At 33.2% G+C, this 21,785-nt stretch overlaps 2 protein-coding genes and 2 pseudogenes across 6 annotated transcripts; 3 read left to right on the top strand and 1 right to left on the bottom strand.

Moving 5' to 3' along the window:
• The first annotated feature begins 1,268 nt into the window (after positions 1 to 1,268).
• LOC111317687 (protein Iojap-related, mitochondrial-like) lies at positions 1,269 to 8,921 on the top strand (annotated as a pseudogene).
• An 874-nt stretch (positions 8,922 to 9,795) lies between these two features.
• Positions 9,796 to 14,329, top strand: LOC111317969 (3-oxoacyl-[acyl-carrier-protein] reductase 4-like). Its single transcript, XM_022920523.2, has 11 exons — positions 9,796 to 10,163; positions 10,422 to 10,564; positions 11,098 to 11,151; positions 11,615 to 11,695; positions 11,771 to 11,816; positions 11,901 to 11,995; positions 12,078 to 12,110; positions 12,390 to 12,524; positions 12,856 to 12,949; positions 13,298 to 13,380; positions 14,002 to 14,329. Exons 1-11 carry the CDS (start codon positions 9,980 to 9,982, stop codon positions 14,032 to 14,034), a joined length of 981 nt encoding a protein of 326 aa, XP_022776258.1. The 5' UTR covers positions 9,796 to 9,979; the 3' UTR covers positions 14,035 to 14,329.
• A 620-nt stretch (positions 14,330 to 14,949) lies between these two features.
• On the top strand, positions 14,950 to 15,991 carry LOC111317473 (TLC domain-containing protein At5g14285 pseudogene; annotated as a pseudogene).
• A 665-nt stretch (positions 15,992 to 16,656) lies between these two features.
• Positions 16,657 to 21,462, bottom strand: LOC111317968 (uncharacterized). Of its 5 annotated transcripts, none has more exons than XM_022920515.2 (16): positions 21,282 to 21,462; positions 21,111 to 21,186; positions 20,810 to 20,941; positions 20,015 to 20,375; positions 19,836 to 19,931; positions 19,670 to 19,749; positions 19,266 to 19,341; positions 19,006 to 19,182; positions 18,669 to 18,773; positions 18,475 to 18,570; positions 18,296 to 18,388; positions 18,158 to 18,196; positions 17,996 to 18,037; positions 17,635 to 17,765; positions 17,386 to 17,512; positions 16,657 to 17,184 (listed from the first exon to the last, which is right to left on the bottom strand). In XM_022920515.2, exons 1-16 carry the CDS (start codon positions 21,355 to 21,357, stop codon positions 17,023 to 17,025), a joined length of 1,869 nt encoding a protein of 622 aa, XP_022776250.1. In that variant the 5' UTR covers positions 21,358 to 21,462; the 3' UTR covers positions 16,657 to 17,022. The 5 variants fall into 5 exon arrangements, with proteins under 5 accessions (XP_022776250.1, XP_022776251.1, XP_089609007.1 ...); XM_022920516.2 differs by having other exon boundaries at positions 19,670 to 19,746; XM_089752881.1 differs by having other exon boundaries at positions 21,111 to 21,161; positions 21,282 to 21,412.
• Between the last annotated feature and the right edge of the window lie 323 nt (positions 21,463 to 21,785).

Below are 21,785 nucleotides of genomic sequence, written 5' to 3'. Positions count from 1 at the left end.
TAATGTAATAATTCTTCTAGATGTGCTTAATTTTTTCGCATCTAAAGCATTTGATAGGATTATTGTTATTTCCCTTCCTTATATTTGAGCCTTTTAAAGAATTATTGTTTTCAGTTGTAGTAGCCTTCCCATTTGATTGATCTTTTGATAATAAGATAGTTTTGTATTCAACACATTTGCTTGTCATTTGCATAGCTAATGCCTCTTGATTAGAGAGCAAGTTCTCTAATTTTTCATTTAATGGTTCTTGTGCCCATCCTTTGATTAAGATAATAAACAACATATATTCTTTCATCAAGCCTCGAATAAGGTAGCATAATATACGTCATTCACTAATCTTTTCATCTAATTTTAAAATTTTAGAACAAATATTCTTAATTTGCAAGAAATATTTTGAAATTGACATACCTTTTTAGGTTATTGTTTCTAACTCATTTTTCAAGAATTGTACTATTGTCGTGTTTTTATTAATGAACATTTTCGCAAGGATCTCTCATACTTGTTTTACAAAGTTAACATCATGAACATGATTAATGTCCTCCTTGATAATTGAATAATTTAACGCAAAAAGTGTTTTTTTACACTTAATCTTTCTTTTCCTTTGAGGTTCAACATTCTCTAAAGTATTTACAAAAATATTTATGTTAGTACCAGTGATAATCTCCCATAAATCTTGACATTGTAGGTAAGACCTTGTACCCATCCTCCGATACTTATAGTTTATGCCTACAAGTCTCTTAAAACCATATTGTGTACGAGAATTTCCTTTAATAGCTTACATCTCCTGAGTAATTTTTTTTCTCAACAATGTTCAAACTTCTCCAACAAACATTGTTTGATAAAAAAAATACTAACGAACTAGAAATTTTAATCAAGGCTCGATACCAACTCCGATTTGAATCAAGCTTTGATACAATTTAAAAAAAAAAAACAGAGAAAAAATTTATAAAACTAAGAAGAAAAGATAAAGGAAAACTACTAAACAAGAATGTTATTATTCTTGCTTAATCAAGTGTTATCTAGACTACACTTTGGAACGGATAAATATAGACTCCTCATTCCAATGTTACAAAGCTATACTGTTCAAAATAAAGCTAATTCATTAACTCTTAATAAGACTTTACCTCTTAAAAATAATCAATAAACTAACAAAACCCAACCATAAAAAAATAAGTGTAAAAATTGTCCTTAAACACTCTAAGATTTTTGAGTTAGTATAAAAGATTATTGAAATAAAATAAGTTCTAGTAACATGCACTACTTTTAACATGCATCTATCTACAACATCATTGCCTTCTCCTCTCTCACTAATCGATCATAAAAGCTAGGGTTTCTAGGTTTAAACCAAAAGTTTTTTTCATTCAGTACGGATAGTAATAGTAAAAAATTACTGAGCTGCAAGAAGTGAAAGAAGTTCTTAGTGATTTGAGGACAGATGACTTGACTGTGGTTCCGATTGAAAGGCAATGCTATTGGGCAAATTTCATGGTCATTATCACCGGTAGGTCCACGTGGCATGTAAAGAACATCGTTCGAGCCCTAATTTATAAGGCACGCTTCTTGGGTTTTCTTTTTTCAACATAAATTTCTTTCATTCCCTATTTTTCTCCATAAATCAAAGAATTACTAGCCCATTATTAGTGATTATTTAGAGGTGAAAGCTGTTCATTTAACAGTAGTTATCTCATATATACTAGAACAGGTTAGACAGAGGTAAAAATGAGCTAAGCTGATAATGCTAACAAGTGTTCGAGGGTAAGAGACGTGAAAATGGATTTATGTTAACTCTGGTTCGTGCTGCATTCCTTATTTTTCTTTAACTTTATCCTTTTCTATCAGTCAAGTCTTTACATGGTTGTATACTATTGAAAAGATACAAACCTTTCCATGTTGAAAACAAATAAAATGAAATGTAAGGAGTAAGGTTGCTAAGATAGTGTTGCTATCGATTTTTATGCAAAAATCAAAATGTCAAATAGAATGTTCGTAATTTGCTTTTGTATTTTACTTTCTGAAAATAAAAGGTCAATTGCTATCTATTGTAATTTGTTTGTTGTTGAGGCAAACCATAGCTAGTGTGCTTATCTTTGAGAATTTTTCTTAGGGCTTAACATATATTGGTGGTTAGCAGTTTTTATTCTAGAAAAATATTCTAGAATTATATTATCTAATTTTTATATATTATCACTAGTTTCTTGCAAGTTGTATACCTCGCTGATAATTTATTTTTATGAGGTGTTTCTTTTCTTTAGGTAGAGTGATAGTTCATGCTCTTGAGGAGAAGGCAAGAGCTTATTATAATTGGGAAAATCTTTGCACTATGAAGATGGTTTAGAAGAAACCAGTTAATTTAAGTCTATAAACTTTGATATATAATGATGAACTTCTAATCTTTTGGTGTTGATTTTTATAAAACTGTTTAGAACCCTAGATGACCAGAGATACTTAGGTTTTGCTTTTCTTTCGGATAGCCCACGATATTTGTCTCATGCAATTTCATTGGTTTCATGGTGTTACACCTCAGGAGAACATTCTAGAAAACCTTTCTTGATTGCAGACTATAGTAGGTTCGAGAAATCTAGCCAAACTTTGAATATAACTATGAATGTGTTTATATTTCAATTAATTGCAATAGCGAGCATTTGGTTAACATTGGCACATTTTACAGTTAGGTAAAGTAAAATAAAATTAGGGTCATAACTATACAACCACTCGTGTATCAAATGTAGACTCAGAGTAGAGAACTAGAGATATTCAATTCACTGAGATACAAAAGCAAAATAATCCTTATATATTGTTTACAGTTCAGTCGTAGGATTGCCAAAATCTACTTTATTTGTTGATTACCTATAACTTATAGGTCAACCTTATCTTCATCTTATTAAAAAAGTGGGGGTTTAACCCAATGTAATTGATTTTGGACTAATAAAAAGGTCATGGGCCTTAGTTTTTCTTTTTACACAGAGCTCTAGTTACTTAATAAAAAAAGTGAAACTATTCTAAGGTGAAAAAAAAAAGAAAGTGGCATCACAAATCAAGAAAAAAAAAGCTAAAAAATAGAGAAAAAAAAAAGAGAGAGTTGATTGAACGAAAGTCAATCCATGATTGAGCTAAAATTTTTTTAGCTGATGTATGATTCAGAGTTCTATATTCTTAATGGTGAAGATCGAGTTTGAAGCTCTCTATGAATAAATCTAGGATATATTTATTGAGTCACCTATTTGATGAAATTTTTTCAATTATCTATCTAGTTATCGATTAGCTCTAGTTTTAGCCAAAGAAGAACTTTGTATATCCATTATTTGATATTGAAGTTTTTTTTGGTGATTCATGATTTTTTCCTTTACACTGAAAGATTTTTCATATAAATCTTGGTATCTTTATTTTTTTTACATTATTGATTATTGATTGTTGTCTGTTACTACGAATTTATTACAATATATTACTTTTGTGTTATTATATTTATTGCTTTAGGCCTAATAAATATTATCAAAACAATGGTTATTTTAAGACATCGATACAAAAGTAGCTCAAGATAGAAGTAAATTTTATTTAAGATCATTGAGGGTGATACATGTTTCATGATAAAATTAATAGCATCAAATTATTCAATTTAAAAACCTATGATAGAAGATATTTATACTATAAAGATTTGTATAAGCCAGCACAGGTGATTCGACTAAACCAGCAAATATGAAGGATGAAAGCTAGAAGAAGTTAGGCAAAAAGATGCTGGTTACAATCAAAAAATAGGTTAATATTAACGTGTTCCATCATATAACGTAAGAGACAGATGTCTACACTATTTAAGAAAAATTAGCAGCATTGTATGAGAAAAAAATAAGTATGAATAAAGTTATACTTGTTAAAAAGCTTGTAAGTTTATAGTATAGGGATGGATGATCTATTACAAAGCACTTGAGTAATATTCAAAATATATCTAATCGGATGACTACTATAGAGTTTAATATGGATGATGAAATGAAAGTATTGTTTCTTTTAAGTTCATTGTCAAACAGTTGAAATACTCTAGTTGTGACTATTCTTAATTTAGCTCTTGATTATAATGTGACATTGAAGATGGTAAATGATAGTTTGCTTAATGAAGAAGCAACGTAAAAAGATGTAGACCCTAAAAATCAAGCTCTAGTAACAGAGAACAAGGGTAAAAATATAGACAAAAATCATAACTCAAAAAGTCATAGTAAAACTAAACATAGATCCAAGTTTAAAGATAAAGTGAAGTGTTTCTGTTGTGGTAAAGTAGGTTATATAAAATGATACTATAAAATCTTGAAGCAAAAGTGAAAAGATGAGAAAGATAAGAGTTTGAATGATGGTAATGTTACAGTAATAAATTCATATAGTGATTCAGTTACTTTAATTTATACACATGATGATTGTAATCATGTTAGTGATCATGACATTAAGTGGATAGTTGATACATGAGCGACATATCATTATATTTCTAAGAGAGAGTTGTTTACAATTTACGAAGTAGAAAACTTTGGTTGCACCAAGATGAGAAACAAGAGCGTATCACAGATTATTGGGATTGATGATATTATGATACAAACTAATACGGGTTGCATGTTGAAGCAAAAATGAAAAGATGAGAAAAATAAGAGTTCGAATGATGGTAATGTCACAGATTGTTGGGATTGATGATATCTTAAAGTAAAAGTGAAAAGATGAGAAAGACAAGAGTTTAAATGATGGTAATGTTACAGTAGTAAATTCAGATAGTGATTCAATTATTTTAATTTATACACATGATGATTGTAATCATGTTAGTGATCCCGACATTGAGTGGATAGTTAACACAGGAACGATATATCATTGTGTTTGTAAGAGAGAGTTGTTTACAACTTACTAAGTATAAGACTTTGGTTGCACCAATATGTGAAACAATAGTGTGTCACAGATTATTATGATTGATGATATTGTTGTACAAATTAATACGGGCTATATGTTAACTTTGAGAGATGTTAGACACATTCTAGATATGAAAATGAACTTACTTACTATTAATATCCTTGATAAAAAATTATATGAGAGTCGACAAAAAATGGACAATGAAAACTTCTCAAATGATCTATGGTAGTTACAAAGAAAAAACTATGCTGCACAATGTATAAGACATGGATGCAATTAAACTATAATCAGATAAATGCCATTGAGGATGATGCTTCAATAAATTTGTAGCATAAAAGGTTGGCATACATGAGTGAGAAAGGGTTATAGGTTTTGGCAAGGCAATCTCTCATTCTCTTGACCAAAGGTATATCTCTTGATTTATATGGTCATTATTTATTTGGTAAACATCGTAGAGTTTATTTTTGTAAGAGTTCTCAGAGAAAAAAATAAATTAGAATTGATTTATTTTGATATATATGGTCCCATTGAGGTTGAGTCATTGGTGGTAGCAGATATTTTGTTACTTTTATTGATGATGTTTCACATAAGACTTGGGTGTATATGTTAAAAAACAAAAGCCTAATATTATAGTATTTTTAAAAATTTTATGTCATGGTAGAAATGATGATAGGATTACCCTTAAAGTGTATTCAAATGGATAATGGTAAAAAATACACATCTAAAGACTTTGAAGAGTACTGTTTAAAGTATAGGATCAGACATAAGATGACAGAACTTGAAATATCGTAGCATAATGATGTAGCTGAAAGAATGAACCGTATCATTATGAAAAAGGTCAGATGCATACTGAGAATGATAAAATTACCAAAGTCATTTTGGGTTGAAGCAGTCAACATAACTTGTTATTTATTTAACAAATCATCATCAATTTCTTTAGGCTTTGACATTTCAGAAAGAGTGTGGATAGAAAAAGATGCTTCATACTCTCACTTGAAAGTTTTCGAGTATAAAGCATTCATGTGTGTATAAAAAACCTTGAGGTCAAAGCTTGACAGTAAAACCATACAATGTGTCATAAGATATGATAATGAGAAATTTGGTTATAGGATATGGGATCCAGTAAAAAAAAAAGACAGTCAGAAGTAAAGATGTGGTTTTCTATGAAAAAAATCATAGCAGACCTAAAAAAAAATGAGAAGACTACACGAGTTACTATTGAGTGTGATGTTTCAACACTAACAAAGGTTTCATAGGAAAAAACCACATAAAAATAAGTAAAAAATAAAACTTGAGGATATGAATGAGCCAACCATAGTTAGTGATGAGTCAGATGCAATTAGTTTTGAGCAAATTGAGCAATCTATTCCATCAGAGAATGTTAAGCAAGGGGAGCTACCTTTGGCATCAGGTGAAGTAGAGTCTCAGTTTATGAGATCTACTAGAAAGCATAGGCCATCTATCAGGTATCGAAGTTTAGATTTTATTTCAATTATCAGTGAATGAGAATCAGAGAGCTTTCAAGATGTGCAAGCTACTCCGGATGTAGTGCACTGATTAAAAATAATAAAAAAAGAGATAGAGTCATTGTGAAAAAATGATACATATGATCTTGTTAAATTTTCAAAAAGAAAGAGACTGTTGAAAAATAAATGGATGTTCAAGTTGAAAAAAATGGTGACAAACTAATGAGGTACAAAGCTTGATTGATAATGAAAGGTTTTTCTTAAAAATCAAGCATCGATTTTGATGAGATCTTCACTCCAGTTGTGAAGATAAGTTTCATTCAAGTGGTACTAGGATTAACAGCTAGTTTGATTTTGAGCTTGGGCAACTTGATGTCAAGATTGTATTCTTACATGGTAACTTATAGAAAGACATTTATATAAATCAGCTTAAAGGTTTTGAAGTAAAAGAGAAAGAGCACTTAGTTTACAAATTAAAAAAAAAACTTGTATGGTTTAAAACAAGCTCTGCGACAGTGGTATAAAAAGTTTGATTATTTTATGGTGAACCACAATTATAAAAAAATGACAGTAGATTCTTATATATATATAAAAAAAAATTCTTGATGGTAACTTCATTATTCTCTTATTATATGTTGATGATATGTTAATTGTGAGACAAGATGCTGGTATTGTTTGTAGGTTAAAAGAATAATTGTCTAAGTCATTTGATATAAATGATTTAGGTCTAGCAAAGCAGATTCTCGGTATGAATATTATTTGAGATAAGAAAGCTAAAAAGCTATGGTTATCACAGAAAAAGTATGTTGAAAGGGTGCTTAGTAGATTCAATATGTAACATGCTAAATCAATTAGTAATCTACTTGCCAATCATTTTCATCTGAGTAAGAAATCTTGTTCGGTGTTTAAGAAAGAGTAACTAGTTATGTCTAGTATTTCTTATTTTTCTACAGTCGGTTATTTAATATATCTTATGGTTTGTACATAGCCTGACATCGCTCATGCAGTTAGTACAATATGTAAATTTCTTTCTAATCCAAAAAGGTTCACTGAGAAGTAGTAAAATAAATTTTTAGATATTTGAAGGGCACCTAAAAAATGTGCTTAAGTTATGGAGTTTCACAACCAGTTCTAGAAGGGTTTATTGATACTAACATGACAGGTGATCATGATGGTATGAAATCTATTTCGGGGTATTTGTTTACTTTTACAGAAAGTGTTGTATCTTGACAGTTTAAGTTACAGAAATATGTTACTTTATCAACTACAGAGGTTGAATATATTGTAGTAACCAAAGCAAGTAAAAAAATGCTTTTGATGAAACATTTTCTTCTTGAATTAGAGTTGAATCAGAGAGAGTAGTGATGTTTTGTGATAGCCAGAGTGCTTTAAATTTGAGTAAAAATATCATGTATCATGCTAGAACAAAGCACATTGATGTTAGATTTGAGTAAGAATGTCATATACCATGCTAGAACAAAATACATTGATGTTAGATATAACTGATTACATTCAATAATTGAGGACAGCAGATGTTGTTGAAGAAAGTCTATACTGATAAGAATATAATAGATATGTTAACTAAGATATTTTTCATGAAGAAGCTTAAGCTCTACAGTAACTTGACCAAAGTGAGTTTATTAGTCAAGGTAAATTCTAAATGAAACTGCTATGGTGATGAATTTTCTTCTAATGGGGATAGAGGGAGAGATTGTTAAAAAAGTAGGGTTCAGCCCTATATAATTGGTTTTGGACCAATCAAAGACTATGGGCCTTAGTCTTCTTTTTTACATGGAGCCCTAGTTACTTAATAAAAAGAGGTGTAGCTATTTTAAGGTGAAAAAAAAAGAAGGTGGCATGGCAAACCAAGAAAAGAAAAAAAAAGCCAAAAAAATAGAAAAAAAAAAAGGATGGAGAGTTGGTTGAACGAAAGTCGATCCATAGTCCGATTAAGCTGAAATTTTGTCAATAGATTTATGATTCAAAGTTTTACATTTTGAACAGTAAAGATCGGGTTTGAAGCTCTCTATGAACAAATGGTATATTTGTTGAGTCACCTATTTGATTAGATTTTTTCAATTATCTTTCTAGTTGTTGATTAGTTATAGTTTTAGCTAAAGAAAAATTTTTGTATATCTATTATTTGATAGTAGAGTTTTTTTCTAGTGGTATGTAATTTTTTTTCTCTACACTGAATGATTTTTTACATAAATCTTGATGTATTTTATTTTTTTTTGTATTGTTGATTATTGATTGTTATCTATTACTATAAATTTATTATAATATATTACTTTTGTATTGTTGTATTTATTACTTTAAACTCAACACATTTGATTCGTTTAATTGAGAAAAACACCCAACATTCTCTTGTTTATCTTCTAGGGGTCTCTCATTATTTTCCTTTCTTGCTTTTTGTAGCATTTTTTTTGTCAAATCTTCCATGCAGATGCAAAATATCTTTTTGCTAGCCTATCTCTTAAACTAATATTTCCTTATTGTTTCGTTCTAGAGTTGGCAAAAGCGTTAGTAAAGGTCCGTCAAATTAATAATTCCAAAAAGCCAGCCCCGAGAAGTGCTTAATCAAATGAACTCATTTGTACGAGTTGATCACTCGGATTTTGCAGTTGTAGTTTGTTAGTACACGATAAAGTTGTTTGCTTGCTGTACTTGAAAACTATAGATAGATATATGATACAATAGTTCTTTCTGGAGCGTGTGTTGTGCTGCTATATTCAGCCTTTGGATGGCCTGTTTCTGTTTATCGAGGAGAAACCATCGTATTTAATTTTCAACAATTAGTAGTCAACTTCGTGAAGCTGATTGAGTATCAAACTTGAAAAGAAAATTATTGCGGCATGAATCATATCTTATATAAATATAGAAAACTAAAGGTTTAGGCAAATCTTTATATTAACATGCTTGATGATTTATATGCATCTCATGGTTTTGCTGCCATATTGCTCAATTTTATGATTATTATTTTCATATTTGACATATATGAATGTGACCATACTATTTTAATAGTTATACCAAGAATAATAAAGAATACTATGTTGACCGCAATTTGCAAATTTTTCATCAGAAAATATTTTACTCGGAATCATATAAACAACAAAAAATGCAATGGTATAACTTGTAGGAAACGCCGTCGTCTTTACAAATCACACCTGATCTGTGAAGGACTTGTGGTGGGCCACTGGCCTCCATCCCTTGCACAGTTGAGCTGACCAACTTAATTTTCGTCTAATTAATTATCAGATTTACATTAAAGCCCTCAGAACACCGTTCATATTACTGCATTGCCACCCAACGGGTACTAGCGTTTGTCATCGGCCATTGATTTTCATTGTAATTATCAGGGAAACAAGACCCATTTTTGAACACTCATCAAATCCACCAAGGGGGAAACACAGGTCCTACAAATTGAATAACCGTCCACACTCTCTTCGTTGGAATCGCCCACTCTCAACAGTCTCCGGACTTCCCAAAGCAGGACAAAACCACACGCCAAAAAACAATTTTCCTCTGTTCTTTCGGCTTTGTATAAAGCATCACAATCTTCATTTCTGGCTACTCTATTCGCTTCTCGTTCTTATTCTCCTCTCGCTCTTCGCGGATTCTTCGGAGCTTTGATTCCAATGGCATCTGTTGCCGGATCCAGTGTCATTGCCTTGAAATCCCCCTCGAAATTTGGAGTTTGCGGTGACCGAAGAATTGTTCAGGTTCGGCAATGCTCTCCGATTTCTGGCCGAATCGGATCGGTTCATACTCGGCCATGCATCAGTCTCCAGTGCAGATGGAGGAGATCGTTTGCTTCCTCTGGTATTTGTTTTCTTTTGCTTTTAAGCATTCATTTTCATCTTTATGGGATATTTTTCTGCTCATTTAGCAGAAAAGCTCAGCATGTTTAGGAATCAAGGATACTTAACTATAGTCAAATTTATCGTCGGAGCTTGTGGAATTTGTTACTTAGCAAACAAGCAACATTTGTTGATAATCTGAGAAATTATTGAAAATTTGGAAGACAAATTTTAGTTAACTTGGCTTTTGATTTTCTTTTTTTTGTTCTTCCTTTTCCAGGTGTAAGAGCGCAGTTCGCCACTGCTGAACAAGCTAGCACTGAAGCAGCTCAAAAAGTGGAAGCTCCCGTAGCCATAGTTACTGGAGCTTCTAGAGGAATCGGTAAAGCGGTTGCATTGGCCTTAGGAAAAGCAGGCTGCAAGGTTAGTGGGTGTTCCTTATCAGTATCTGACTATCTTTTCGAAGGAAAAGAATATCTCTCTTATGTCATTGGTCATTGCCTCAAAATATGAGGCAAAGCCATAGTAACAATGCAACTTGTGGCGGCTGAAGTCTTGACTAATAGGATAACTTTGTTACATGATGTATTAAATTTGTTGTTGACTTAATAATAATATGATTTGCAACAGGTTTGCATCGAGTTCTATCTCTTGAATATGGAACTGGTTACCATTCTCATGTTAAGAGTAAATTGTTCATGATTACTGTAATGTAGATTAAATTACCACTCAAATCTTGTTTAAACTTTAACTGTTGAGTAATGGGGTGGACTCATGGTTAATTATGCACTGCATAACGTCCTTAAGCCTTACCTTCTTCTTCACTGATAATAATTGCTTCTGAAGTGAACTTCAAAGCACTTTAAGAACAAGTCTTTTAACTGCTAAAGCAATATTTTATATTTACTACAATTTTTTGGAAAAAAGCGGTAGTTGATGCCTTTGTGCTATTGCAGGTCCTAGTAAATTATGCTAGATCATCAAAGGAGGCTGAGGATGTTTCAAAAGAGGTGACCAATATGCCCTTTGAAGCATTTTATATGAACATTTGAGTGGGATTTTCCTTCCATTTTCACTGATTTTGTTGTGTAATGCATAAGAATTCAAATCAGTAATCTGCCATGGTTTTCTAGAATGGAGTCTTCCATTTCAGTAGCAGAGGAGAGTTTGTTGGCTGCCTAAAGCTACAATCTAATTCTAGGATTTCTTATGTGCTCATTTTTGCATATGCTTGTATGCATCTAAAGGAAAAATCACAAATATGACACGTTTTTCCAGATATAATAATTGGATTTTTTATACTTGACTTTTTGTCACCTTTAGTTTCTACTTAAATCTTGCTTTAGAGTGCCTTTTTGTTTTTATTTTTTTATTTTTTTATTTTTTTTGTCTGTAATGTTCTTTAGGCAGTGGTTAAACTATACTGCATGGATGAAATGACTAATGTTAGTAGATCATGTGACTGTTTTGTAGATTGAGTCATATGGTGGTCAGGCTCTTACTTTTGGTGGAGATGTTTCAAAAGAAGCTGATGTGGAGGCAATGATAAAAACTGTGAGTGCATGTGTCCTTTAATTCATATTTTGTAATTTACTGGTCAATTCGTGTTTCATGACTTTATATCTGCAGGCTGTTGATGCATGGGGAACTGTTGATATATTGGTGAACAATGCAGGTTATTGAAAATCCTTTCTTTTCTTGTTAGTTATTCAATTCTTGATTTCAATCTAGTCCCTTAATCTGGTGACCATGATTTCAGGAATTACTCGGGATACTTTGTTGATGAGGATGAAGAAATCACACTGGCAGGAGGTTATTGATCTGAATCTTACAGGAGTGTTTCTTTGTACACAGGTTTGAATGCTGGGCATCTGACTGATTATTGTAGTGGATGCTTGTATTATTTATTGGAATTGAGTTACTTTTCTTTTTGCAGGCAGCAGCCAAAATAATGATGAAGAAGAAAAAGGTAATAGGATATTTTCAATTTTAAGGTCACTGACTCATGGGTAGAATACTTGCTTTGTCAATTTGTTTGAAATTGAACTTTGTACCTGCAAATTTACTGATTTAGTCTGTAAACCTGAGCTTTAGTATTTTAACATGTCATAGCTTCAAAGACGCATCTTTCTTGTTGATTCTTTCTCTTTTGTAGTGTCAGAAATAAAGAAAAAGATTTTTTTTGAGCATGCATCAAGATTGCTGTTTTAGAATATGAGCCATGCCTCAATATATGTTATAATTTCAGGGAAAAATAATTAATATAGCATCAGTTGTTGGTCTGGTTGGCAACATTGGGCAAGCCAACTACAGTGCTGCTAAAGCAGGAGTTATTGGATTGACAAAGACTGTCGCAAAGGAATATGCCAGTAGAAACATTAATGTAAGTTTCTAGAGTTATTAGACTTTTGTTCCAGTAATAAGAAAAATCCTGGGTTTTGCTTTTTAGAATTATGTTGATACTCCAACTCTTCTCTTGTGCAAGATTTGCCCCTTTTGCTTAAGGGGAAAAAGAATTACAATATGCAATGTTGGATAAGGTGAAGAAAGATGAAAGTTAATGTTTTGAATATTCAGTTATTGACGTATAATGAAACATGAGGAAACGAAACAATAAGAATGCTATCCTTATATGGGGCTGAGGGAGTAGGGTTTATGTTGCTAATGCTGGGTATGCTCACTTTGATAATGTTTTATAAAAAAAATTCTTCCAGGTCAATGCTGTTGCCCCAGGATTCATTGCATCTGATATGACTGCCAAGCTTGGGGAAGATATTGAAAAGAAAATCTTGGAAACAATCCCCTTAGGTGAGGGATGATTATATAAAATCAAAGTTCATAATTTCTGTCTTTGTGGATTTCTTGTTAGTGCTTCTCAAATTGTTAGCTTTCTGAACCCTAACAAAGTCACCAAATATTTGATACCTTTCTTCTGAAATGCCTGAGAGTTCTTATTTATGCTGATCTTGCAATGTACCAAATACATCGTATCTTTGTTGATTTTACTGTACTTGCACAACTATCTTCCATTGCCTTTATTACTATAAACTCGTATTGATAATCTGATATCCTAGTTTCACTGATTCAAATTGGATTTTTAGTAGTAATGCTTTGTAATATTCACAGCAGTGATAAAAATATTTGTTATTGATACAGGAAGGTATGGTCGACCAGAAGAAGTTGCCGGACTGGTGGAATTTTTGGCCCTAAACCCTGCTTCCAGTTACATCACAGGACAGGTTATAGATCTATTTTATCATTATGCCTTTTTCTATATAAAATTCATGCAGTGTAATTGACGAGCTTTTGCTATGACTCACAAGTATCCATGACTCCACTGGCTTGCTAATAAATGATGCCTAAAGATTAACTAGGCTGAATGCTATCGATGTATTGCATCTTGCCTTTGCGTGCTGCATGTGCATTTGCTTAGGCTAATATATAACCTTGGGGCTTGGCCATGCATGCTACGATATAACTTTCTTTGCTAATTGATTGCATTGCCTCAGTCAGCTTTATCGAATTTGCTGCCCTTGCTACATGTTGGCATTTATATGGTCTGGCTTTAATAATTTCCTTGTCTTACTTGTCTGTGAGCTATATGCTAGGGCAAGCTTATTGAATTCTTCTCTTGGCCTTGGCATTTAATTGCCCTGGTATTGCACTGCTTTGTTTGGCAATTCATGAGCTTTCATAAGGTGGATTGACCTTCATGGAAAAGCTTGGACAAAAACTTTGCTGAGGTGCAAGGTTACTGTCTAAATCAATCCCTAGGCTTACCATGGTCATGCCACATCAAGTCTCATGGTGATTTCTCTGACCTTCTCGTAACTGATAGCCTCGGCACTGTTGTCTTGCAGGTGCTCACCATTGATGGGGGAATGGTCATGTAAAATTGCTACCCTCTCTCCCTCATTAAGCTCTCGGCGGTTGTTTCCGCAACTACAGCTGGACTTCAATTAAGATATAGCTTGTTTAGTGGAAGCTGTTGTTCGTCAGTTATAGCTTTTGTAGTTTGAATTTTGGCAGCATTTAACTTAAAGCATGTTGTGAAACCAAACGAAGCTATGTAACAGATTACAGTTTGTAGGCTTCGTTTGGCTTTGCGGAAGAGTGGTTTTTGAGCATTTTGTCAGCCTCATACATGAAGTTTAAACATTTCAACCAAAGCTTCTTAAAATTCTGTTACGGGGAATGTTTCCGACTGGATGAGGTTGGTTCTTATGACAACAACCGACAGCATTGATTATTTATTCTGATACATGGTTCTGGATTCATGAACATGGTTCCGTTCAAGTTGGATTCGTGCTCGAATGGGCTACGTGATTCTAGCACAGTTAAACCAAAATTTCATAGCAAGTCTAAAGTAGAAGAGCATATTGAGATGCCCGGAAGCAATTATAATAAACTATAAGAGACTTGTTCAAGTTAAAAATAAAACTTGGTCGCGGGAGCTTTACTGAGCCATTTATGTATGACGGGGAAAGTGGAAAAGAGAAAGGAAAGAATTGGAATAACGAAAGAAGGAAGATGTTCTCTTTCCAGAAATATGGAAATTCCCGAAGAGGCGAATATCCGGCGGAGCATAAAGGATAACGTAAACTCGCTACTCGGGTGTACGTACTCTTTACCTGGGCAGAGTCGTCCAAGAAAAAGAACAAAGAAAACTCGCTTCTTTATTTTTTTGGATTTCTGAACGTATCACCGATCGCATAGCCCCTTTATTCACTGTTTATGTCTAAGCCCCCTTACGTCACACACATGAAGGCACCGCTCTGAATTAATCGGCAACTTACAAAAAGGTTAAAGTCCTCTCAAAATTCCAGGTTTCTCCCCTGCCTTTACTCTAAGTCCAAACCTAAAGACCGGGAGTAAAGCCCCAACTCCCAAGCTCATCCTGGTTTCCTTTTCAATTTTGCAAAAACTCTCTCTCTCTCTCTCTCTTTCGATTATCATGGAGATCATAGCCCTTTGCAGCCCAAGTTTGCTGACATTCTTCTTTTTGTTTCTTTCCATTTATCTCTTTGCTTACTTTTCAGTCATCCGTAACTTGGGTCCCAAACACCGGCCTGAAGCTTCAAGCTGCTTTATCTCCTTAGCTCATGGAACGCCTGCAGTTTTCATGGCTATTAATGCATTAATAAACACCCAATTCCCTCCTTCCTTTGCTTCTCCAAACTCTGTTTTACACAACATTGTACTCGAATACAGTATTTCTTACTTCTTGATGGGCCTTCTCCATTATTTAGTCTTTTTCCCTACTGATATTCTCTTCATTCTCCACCATTTAGCCACATTGTATGTCTTTTCCATGTGTCGTTACATGGTTCATCGTGGGGCATTTGCCCTTCTCATGCTACTTATTCTTTCTGAAGTTACAAGCCTTTGTCAGAACGTCTGGACTATTGCTGGTTTCCGAAAAGCTGATGTTCGTGCTGCTGCAAAATTGTGCAAGCTTTTGTGTCCTCCGTTTTGTGCTTTGTATTCTGTTGCTAGGGGGATTATGAGGCCGTTCCTTGTATATAAGATGGGGATCTTCTATATCAATGGATTGGCTGAGAATTTGATTCCAACATGGGCTTGGTCTTCTTGGATGGTTGTGATTATTACAGCAATCTTGGTAACTACAATTTGGGTATTTGATCACTGGATGGACTGGTATAAAGAAACTATACAGCTGTGAAGAAAGTGATCTAGAAATTGGGGGTGCCTCCAACTTTCCAAGAGTGGATAGCTCGTCGGAGGAAGATTATAGAAAGGTGATTGAAGGGGTTGCAGGCAATGTGTACAGGAGTTTTGATGTACTTCCACCATTCAGTTGAGTAAATGTAATCTATAAAATTCTGAATGCTTCCTGTGCTATTATAAGACTTCAGCTTATAATGTACCAATGCCTTTTCCTGTGTCTCACTGCATTATACATTTAAAATAAAAATCTTTATTTCTTTTTGATGCACCTTTTCTGATAAAAAGCACATTTTTTTTTCTTACTCTTTTAATTATTTTCTTCATTCTAAGCTCTAAAAACTTATTAGTCAAAATCTTTCCGTTAAAATCATTCTTTACGAAAATGTATTTTTTGAAAGTTTTAAAAAATTTTTAAAATTCCATTTATGAAAGTTTAAAGATTTTCATGAAAATAAAATTTCGAAAACTTTTTAAAATTCTTAAAGATCTAATTTTGAAAATCTTAAACATTAAATCAAATGTGACAGGAGTGTAAAATTTAAAACTCTATAAAATTCATTTTTAAGAACTTTAAAAATTCAAAAGAATTTCGAAAATAAATTTTCAAAAATCTTTTAAAGTTTTCAAAAATTCATTTTTAAGAACCTTAAACGTCAAATGAAATGTAAATTAAATATAAAGCTTTTCGTAAAAATTATGCCTTTCTGAAATATATTTATGAAAATTTTAAAAAAATTTTATAAATCTATTTTCAAAAACTTTGAAAGCTTTTTGAAAATTCATTTTTGAAAGTTTTGAAAACTTCTCAAAAATCTTTAAACATAAAATACAAGGTAGAATTATAATTTATTAAAAGATAAAATTGTTATTAGAATATCAATTAATAAAGCCACTTAAGCGCTCTAATGAAATGTAGATAATTACAATTATAGAACAAAACCAATGGGTTCTCCACCTGGTTTGAGCTAACAAAAGTACATAAGACAGTTACATCATACATGAACATACATCAAAAACGGTAGGGACAAGTCTATCATCCCATCCCACTTTTTCTGTACTTGAACTCAGATCCGTTAATCCGCGAACTTTGCCTTTTTTGCTTCCCTAGGGCAATTGATTCCCCAATATGGTGGACCAATACCATATCTATCTGCATGTTCAGGATATCTCTTGCATTGAAAGAATATCAAGACTCATATGCCAATAATTGAAGCATTCATCTTATCAGGACTCCCTTGGTATTTGAGCTCTACAAACGTGCCTCCACCCTCTCCCTTGGCCAGTCTTCCTGGGTTAATACAAACACATTTTTTCATTTGTTCTTCCCCTTCACTTGTTCCCCCAAGAGATACCACCTGCAACCAGGGAGAATATGCAGCAGGATGCACGAGGATTACAATCCTTTATAGTTTCTAGTATATTACAACATTTGTTGCAGAAAGTTAGATAGTATCCTCTAGCTAATGCTAACATCTTGGAGCCATGATTTCTTTGTTGCTGTTTGAAAATTAAGTTTGCACTGAAAAGCAGTTTGGCATTGATGCATCGTCACTAACCTTGACAAAGTATTTGATGTCTGAAGGTAAGATGAGAAGATCCGGAACTGAAGAAATATTAAGAGCTTCAGGGGCCAGGGAGAAATCCAATGGAACACCTTCTGCTGGTGGATATAGTGGATAAAAGCTGTCTCAGAAAAACATCAATTAGTAAATATGCTTTGATAGGTTAATGCATCTTATTATTTGAAGCAACTAATAAATTATCGAGTGAACGAGTCTCAACCAAAATAACTTATTAAGACATACCTACGTTGGCTAAGAATGTGACTGGCAAGTCTACTCAAGCGATCACTAGGTGTTCCATCCACTGAATGTCGTGACAACTCCTCTCCACTAAGATGTTTGAGAATATCTACAGTGCAGCAACCTATCTTGACCTGAAACCCAAAATTATTGGTATTAATAAACTGATGCATGCTCTTTCTCACTCAAGTTTAATCCTTCTTAATTCTGCAATCAGATTAAAAGTGAAAGCTTTATATATCATCTACATACTGTTGATGATTGCTTGTAAATTCATGTGGGTCACCATCAAGCACAAGTTTGACAAAAAGGTAAATATAGCAAAGAACGGATTTAAGTTGTATAAAGGTTGTCATTGCTTTACCTCATCTGCCTCAAAAATCCCTGGATTTGTGAGACTGGTTATCTAGATAAGAATGAAGAAAAAAGATCTTGTTAATTTAGGAAGCAAATTGCGAAGCGAGTAGGAAGTCAGCAGTAGTTCACCAGATGAACAGCTCCTTGACTATTAATACATATAATATACCTGATGTTTAATATCAAGTGGATCAAGATCAAAAGCAGGCTGCACAAAGTTCAAATACAAATCTCAGTATTTACCCTATTTCAAAATATCATCAAATCAAGCAAAGTACTGTTCACTTTATTTGGCAAAAAAATGAACCTGAGGGAAAACAAAATCATGATTTGCATCCCGTACAGATGGAATGATAACCACCTGTGCATTGGATCCCATGTATCCCAAATAATCTTGCACCTGAAAATATCAATGAGAAAAACAGATGATTAAAGAAGCACAAGTACTTTGTCCCGAATTGAAATAGACTTTTGCTTCATATATACCATCCTAAGAACCTCCAATCGGAATACTTCATCAAAACTCAGATCAACAGTTCCTTTCTTGATCTGTGGATGTTCAGAATCGATAAAAGGTCCTAACTGAAAATTATCAATATGCCAACAAAAAAGTTCCCTAGTTAGTCAAAACGGTAAAATCATTCAAAAGCATTGGACTAAAAGATGCAGGAGGTGCACACCAGTATAAGCAACTGTGTGCACTTTCTGGTTGCGTAGGTGAGCAGTTCTTTCAGAGGCTCAAATAATAAGTTTTCCGTAGTAGTGAATGGGCCAGCTGCAATAATCTGTCCAAACATCCATCACATACAAATAATCTGTTATAAACAAAAAAAAAAAAAAAACAGAAGTCTTAAGAGAAGACGAATCAACATTAAAGAGAATTCAAAATTACCATGATTGCCTGTGTCCAAAAATTAAAACCTAAGATTCAATTGGTGGAGTTGTAACTTTATAATGAGGTGCAATTAACAGTGTATGCTAAGAAAGTTATTTGATAAAGAATATTATCTTACACACCAATGTTATCTCTGTTGGTGAGCTGGGAAATTTTGTTGCCTGAATCTCCTCATCTAAAGCTTGCTTCTTTGCAGGACGCAAATTTGTATCAGCAGCAAAGGACAAAGGAACAGAATCTACCAGCTCTGATGCAATCAAACAATGCCCACTAGGATTGTGACCTTTGATGCCTACAACCTGCATAGAAGAAATATTTCCAGGCTGATCTGGGATTTTCAACAGACCAAACAAGACTAATGATCTCTTATAATGTTTATTACCTGGCCTGGAAAAACAGAGAAATGGCTCAGTTTATTTAACTCTAGTCGAACACGTTGCCCTCCAGAATGCTCAACACTGTCAAAAGGCAGGAGACTTAATAAAATATTAAACAACAAAAAAAGAAAGCTAGAACAGCACAGGGCCAATACTACTTCCTAAATGGAGAAAGGTGTCAAGAGTAGTCAGGTTCTCCATTTACCATGTGATGCTCTTGTATACAAACTAACATATGCCAGAAAACATTGAGTACCTCATCTAGAGAAAATAATTCGAGAAAGAGAAGACCTCTCAATCCTGATTTAGGCTGAATAAAAGTATCAAGAAAACCTATTTATTTCCTCTTAGTTGATTGATGTACACGAAGTCAAGAATATAATAAATAGAAAGTCCAGGACATTTTTACCTGCTTTGTAACAATATGGACTTATCATTTAAATGACCCTCACCATCACAGCAGATCATTCCAACAGCAAATATGCTCTTCTGAAGCAATAAATTTCTTTAGATGCATGGACAATAAAAAAAAAAAACTAGCAGAGAGAAGAAAGACTGGTGAAGCAGTCAACTACCTGTGAAGCAACTGATGGATCCACTGGTTCCTCGTAGAGCCCAGATGCAACAAGTGCAGCTGCATGATTTCTAATGCGGTTTTCAAGTGCATTGAACTGCACCAGCAACAAGCCATCTTAGTAATATACATTGCAGATAAAAACAACAAAGTATTTATTCTATAATAACTTTTAGGTACCCTGTCTTCAATCCTGTCATATATGAATCTGCAACCTGGTTCTAGCCATGATCTGTGGACCACCAATGAATAGCTTTTATTCGGTTGAATCCTTTTAATAATGTCATCCTCAAGATTCTCATGATGATGCATGCCATTCATGGTCTCCGTTGTAGGAAGATTATCAATTTTTAACTTCACCACAAATTTATTACTCCGTTTACCAAACGGTGTCACTAGTTTTGATATCCTCCCAGAAGAACAAATGTTCCCATTTGTTTTTTGTGCGGAGTTATATTCATCCAAATGGAGTATCTCAGATTTGTCTGATGGAGTTCCAAGAACAACTTCATTTGAATCTTCTCCTTCATCATTTAAAATCCTAGGCAAATCACATCCCATGAATTAAAAACTACACTTACATCTGCTCTATAATGTAATCCATAATGCAGCACTTGGAGCCTGGTTATGCCCATCATAGAAAAATAATAGAGTTACGTACTTAACAAATTATCCTTGCAAATTCACTGATCTCATATAAGTGGGCAGGAAGTAGCCCTGGGTGCATTTAGAATCACCAAACCAAACAAAAAAATGTAAACATCCACGAATGCATATCAATTGTAATAGGGGATTCAACCACAGGGAGACACACAATTCTTATTCTCTCAAGTCCCATGCTTATCCACTCATTTGATCTAACAGGCAGGATACACCAGCAAATTCTTTTTTCTTTCTCTCAATAACCATGAACAATTACAAAATAAGCAAGTGAAGAGAATGTTTACATAAAAAGAAAATAAATAAAATGCTTACATGTCCACGTCTTTAAAAGAGTACATATGCAAACCCGGCTCCCTTTTAACAACCGCCTCTACTTGCTCATCCTGCAGGTGCCCTAAAAACCCGTACATGTCTGCATCCTTTACAACTGATTCATCAAGTTGTCTGCACCAAGATTAGCTTTTAACCAGATTATTACCACTTCTATAAACCTAATAAATCTTCAAAATTAAGCAAAAAGAAAAAGAAAGATATTATTCTCAAAATTTCTCCCTACTTGATAATACAAACAAAAGAATGTAATTTATAAAAGAAAAGAAAAGGTCGAAATTACCGATTGAGATAATAAACCTCCCAGCTTGAGACGAGATCTGAAGGTTCGAGACTGTAATTTAGACAGAAAGCACGGCCTAATCAAGAAATAAAAAGAGTTGAGATCTTTTTTAGCGAAAAATAAGAGTGAAACAGTGAGGGGAGAATTGAAATTAATAAAAAAAAAACTCACATTTCTTGAGTATCTCTTCTTCGTCTTCAAGAGTGAACCCGCTCTTCAAGAACTCTGCTTTGATCTTCTCTTCCATGTTCCTCTCTCTCTCTCCTTCTCTCTCCCTCTGTCAATCTAGGGTTTACTTTTCGCTGATGCAAGAAATGGCGGGAACGTATTTGCTTTTGATAAATAAATGAAAGAGCTTCTGAATGCATCACAGTTTTTTCATCGTGCATTTTTTTTTTAAATTAATTTTTAAGTTAAATTATTTAATTATTTTTTATTTTTAAAATTTTAAATATTCATAACTTTATAACTTGGATATATAATTTAACGAATATACATATGATAAGATATTTAACCTTAAAATTTCTAAAACCTAAATTTAAAAATTCAATTGAAAAAAATGTTTCGTTGATGAATTATTACATCATTATAAAGAAAAAGTATGATTTGTTTTAAATATTTTATCTGCATGAAGAAAATATCATGCTTGGAAAATTCTTAAGATTGTTCAAACCC

Source organism: Durio zibethinus, chromosome 2 (assembly GCF_047325235.1).
Source record: "Durio zibethinus cultivar Kanyao isolate XHJ-2024 chromosome 2, ASM4732523v1, whole genome shotgun sequence".
Classification (NCBI taxonomy): Eukaryota; Viridiplantae; Streptophyta; class Magnoliopsida; order Malvales; family Malvaceae; genus Durio; species Durio zibethinus.
The sequence above is the reverse complement of the archived record's forward strand: the minus strand, read 5'-3'. Positions and strand labels throughout refer to the sequence as shown.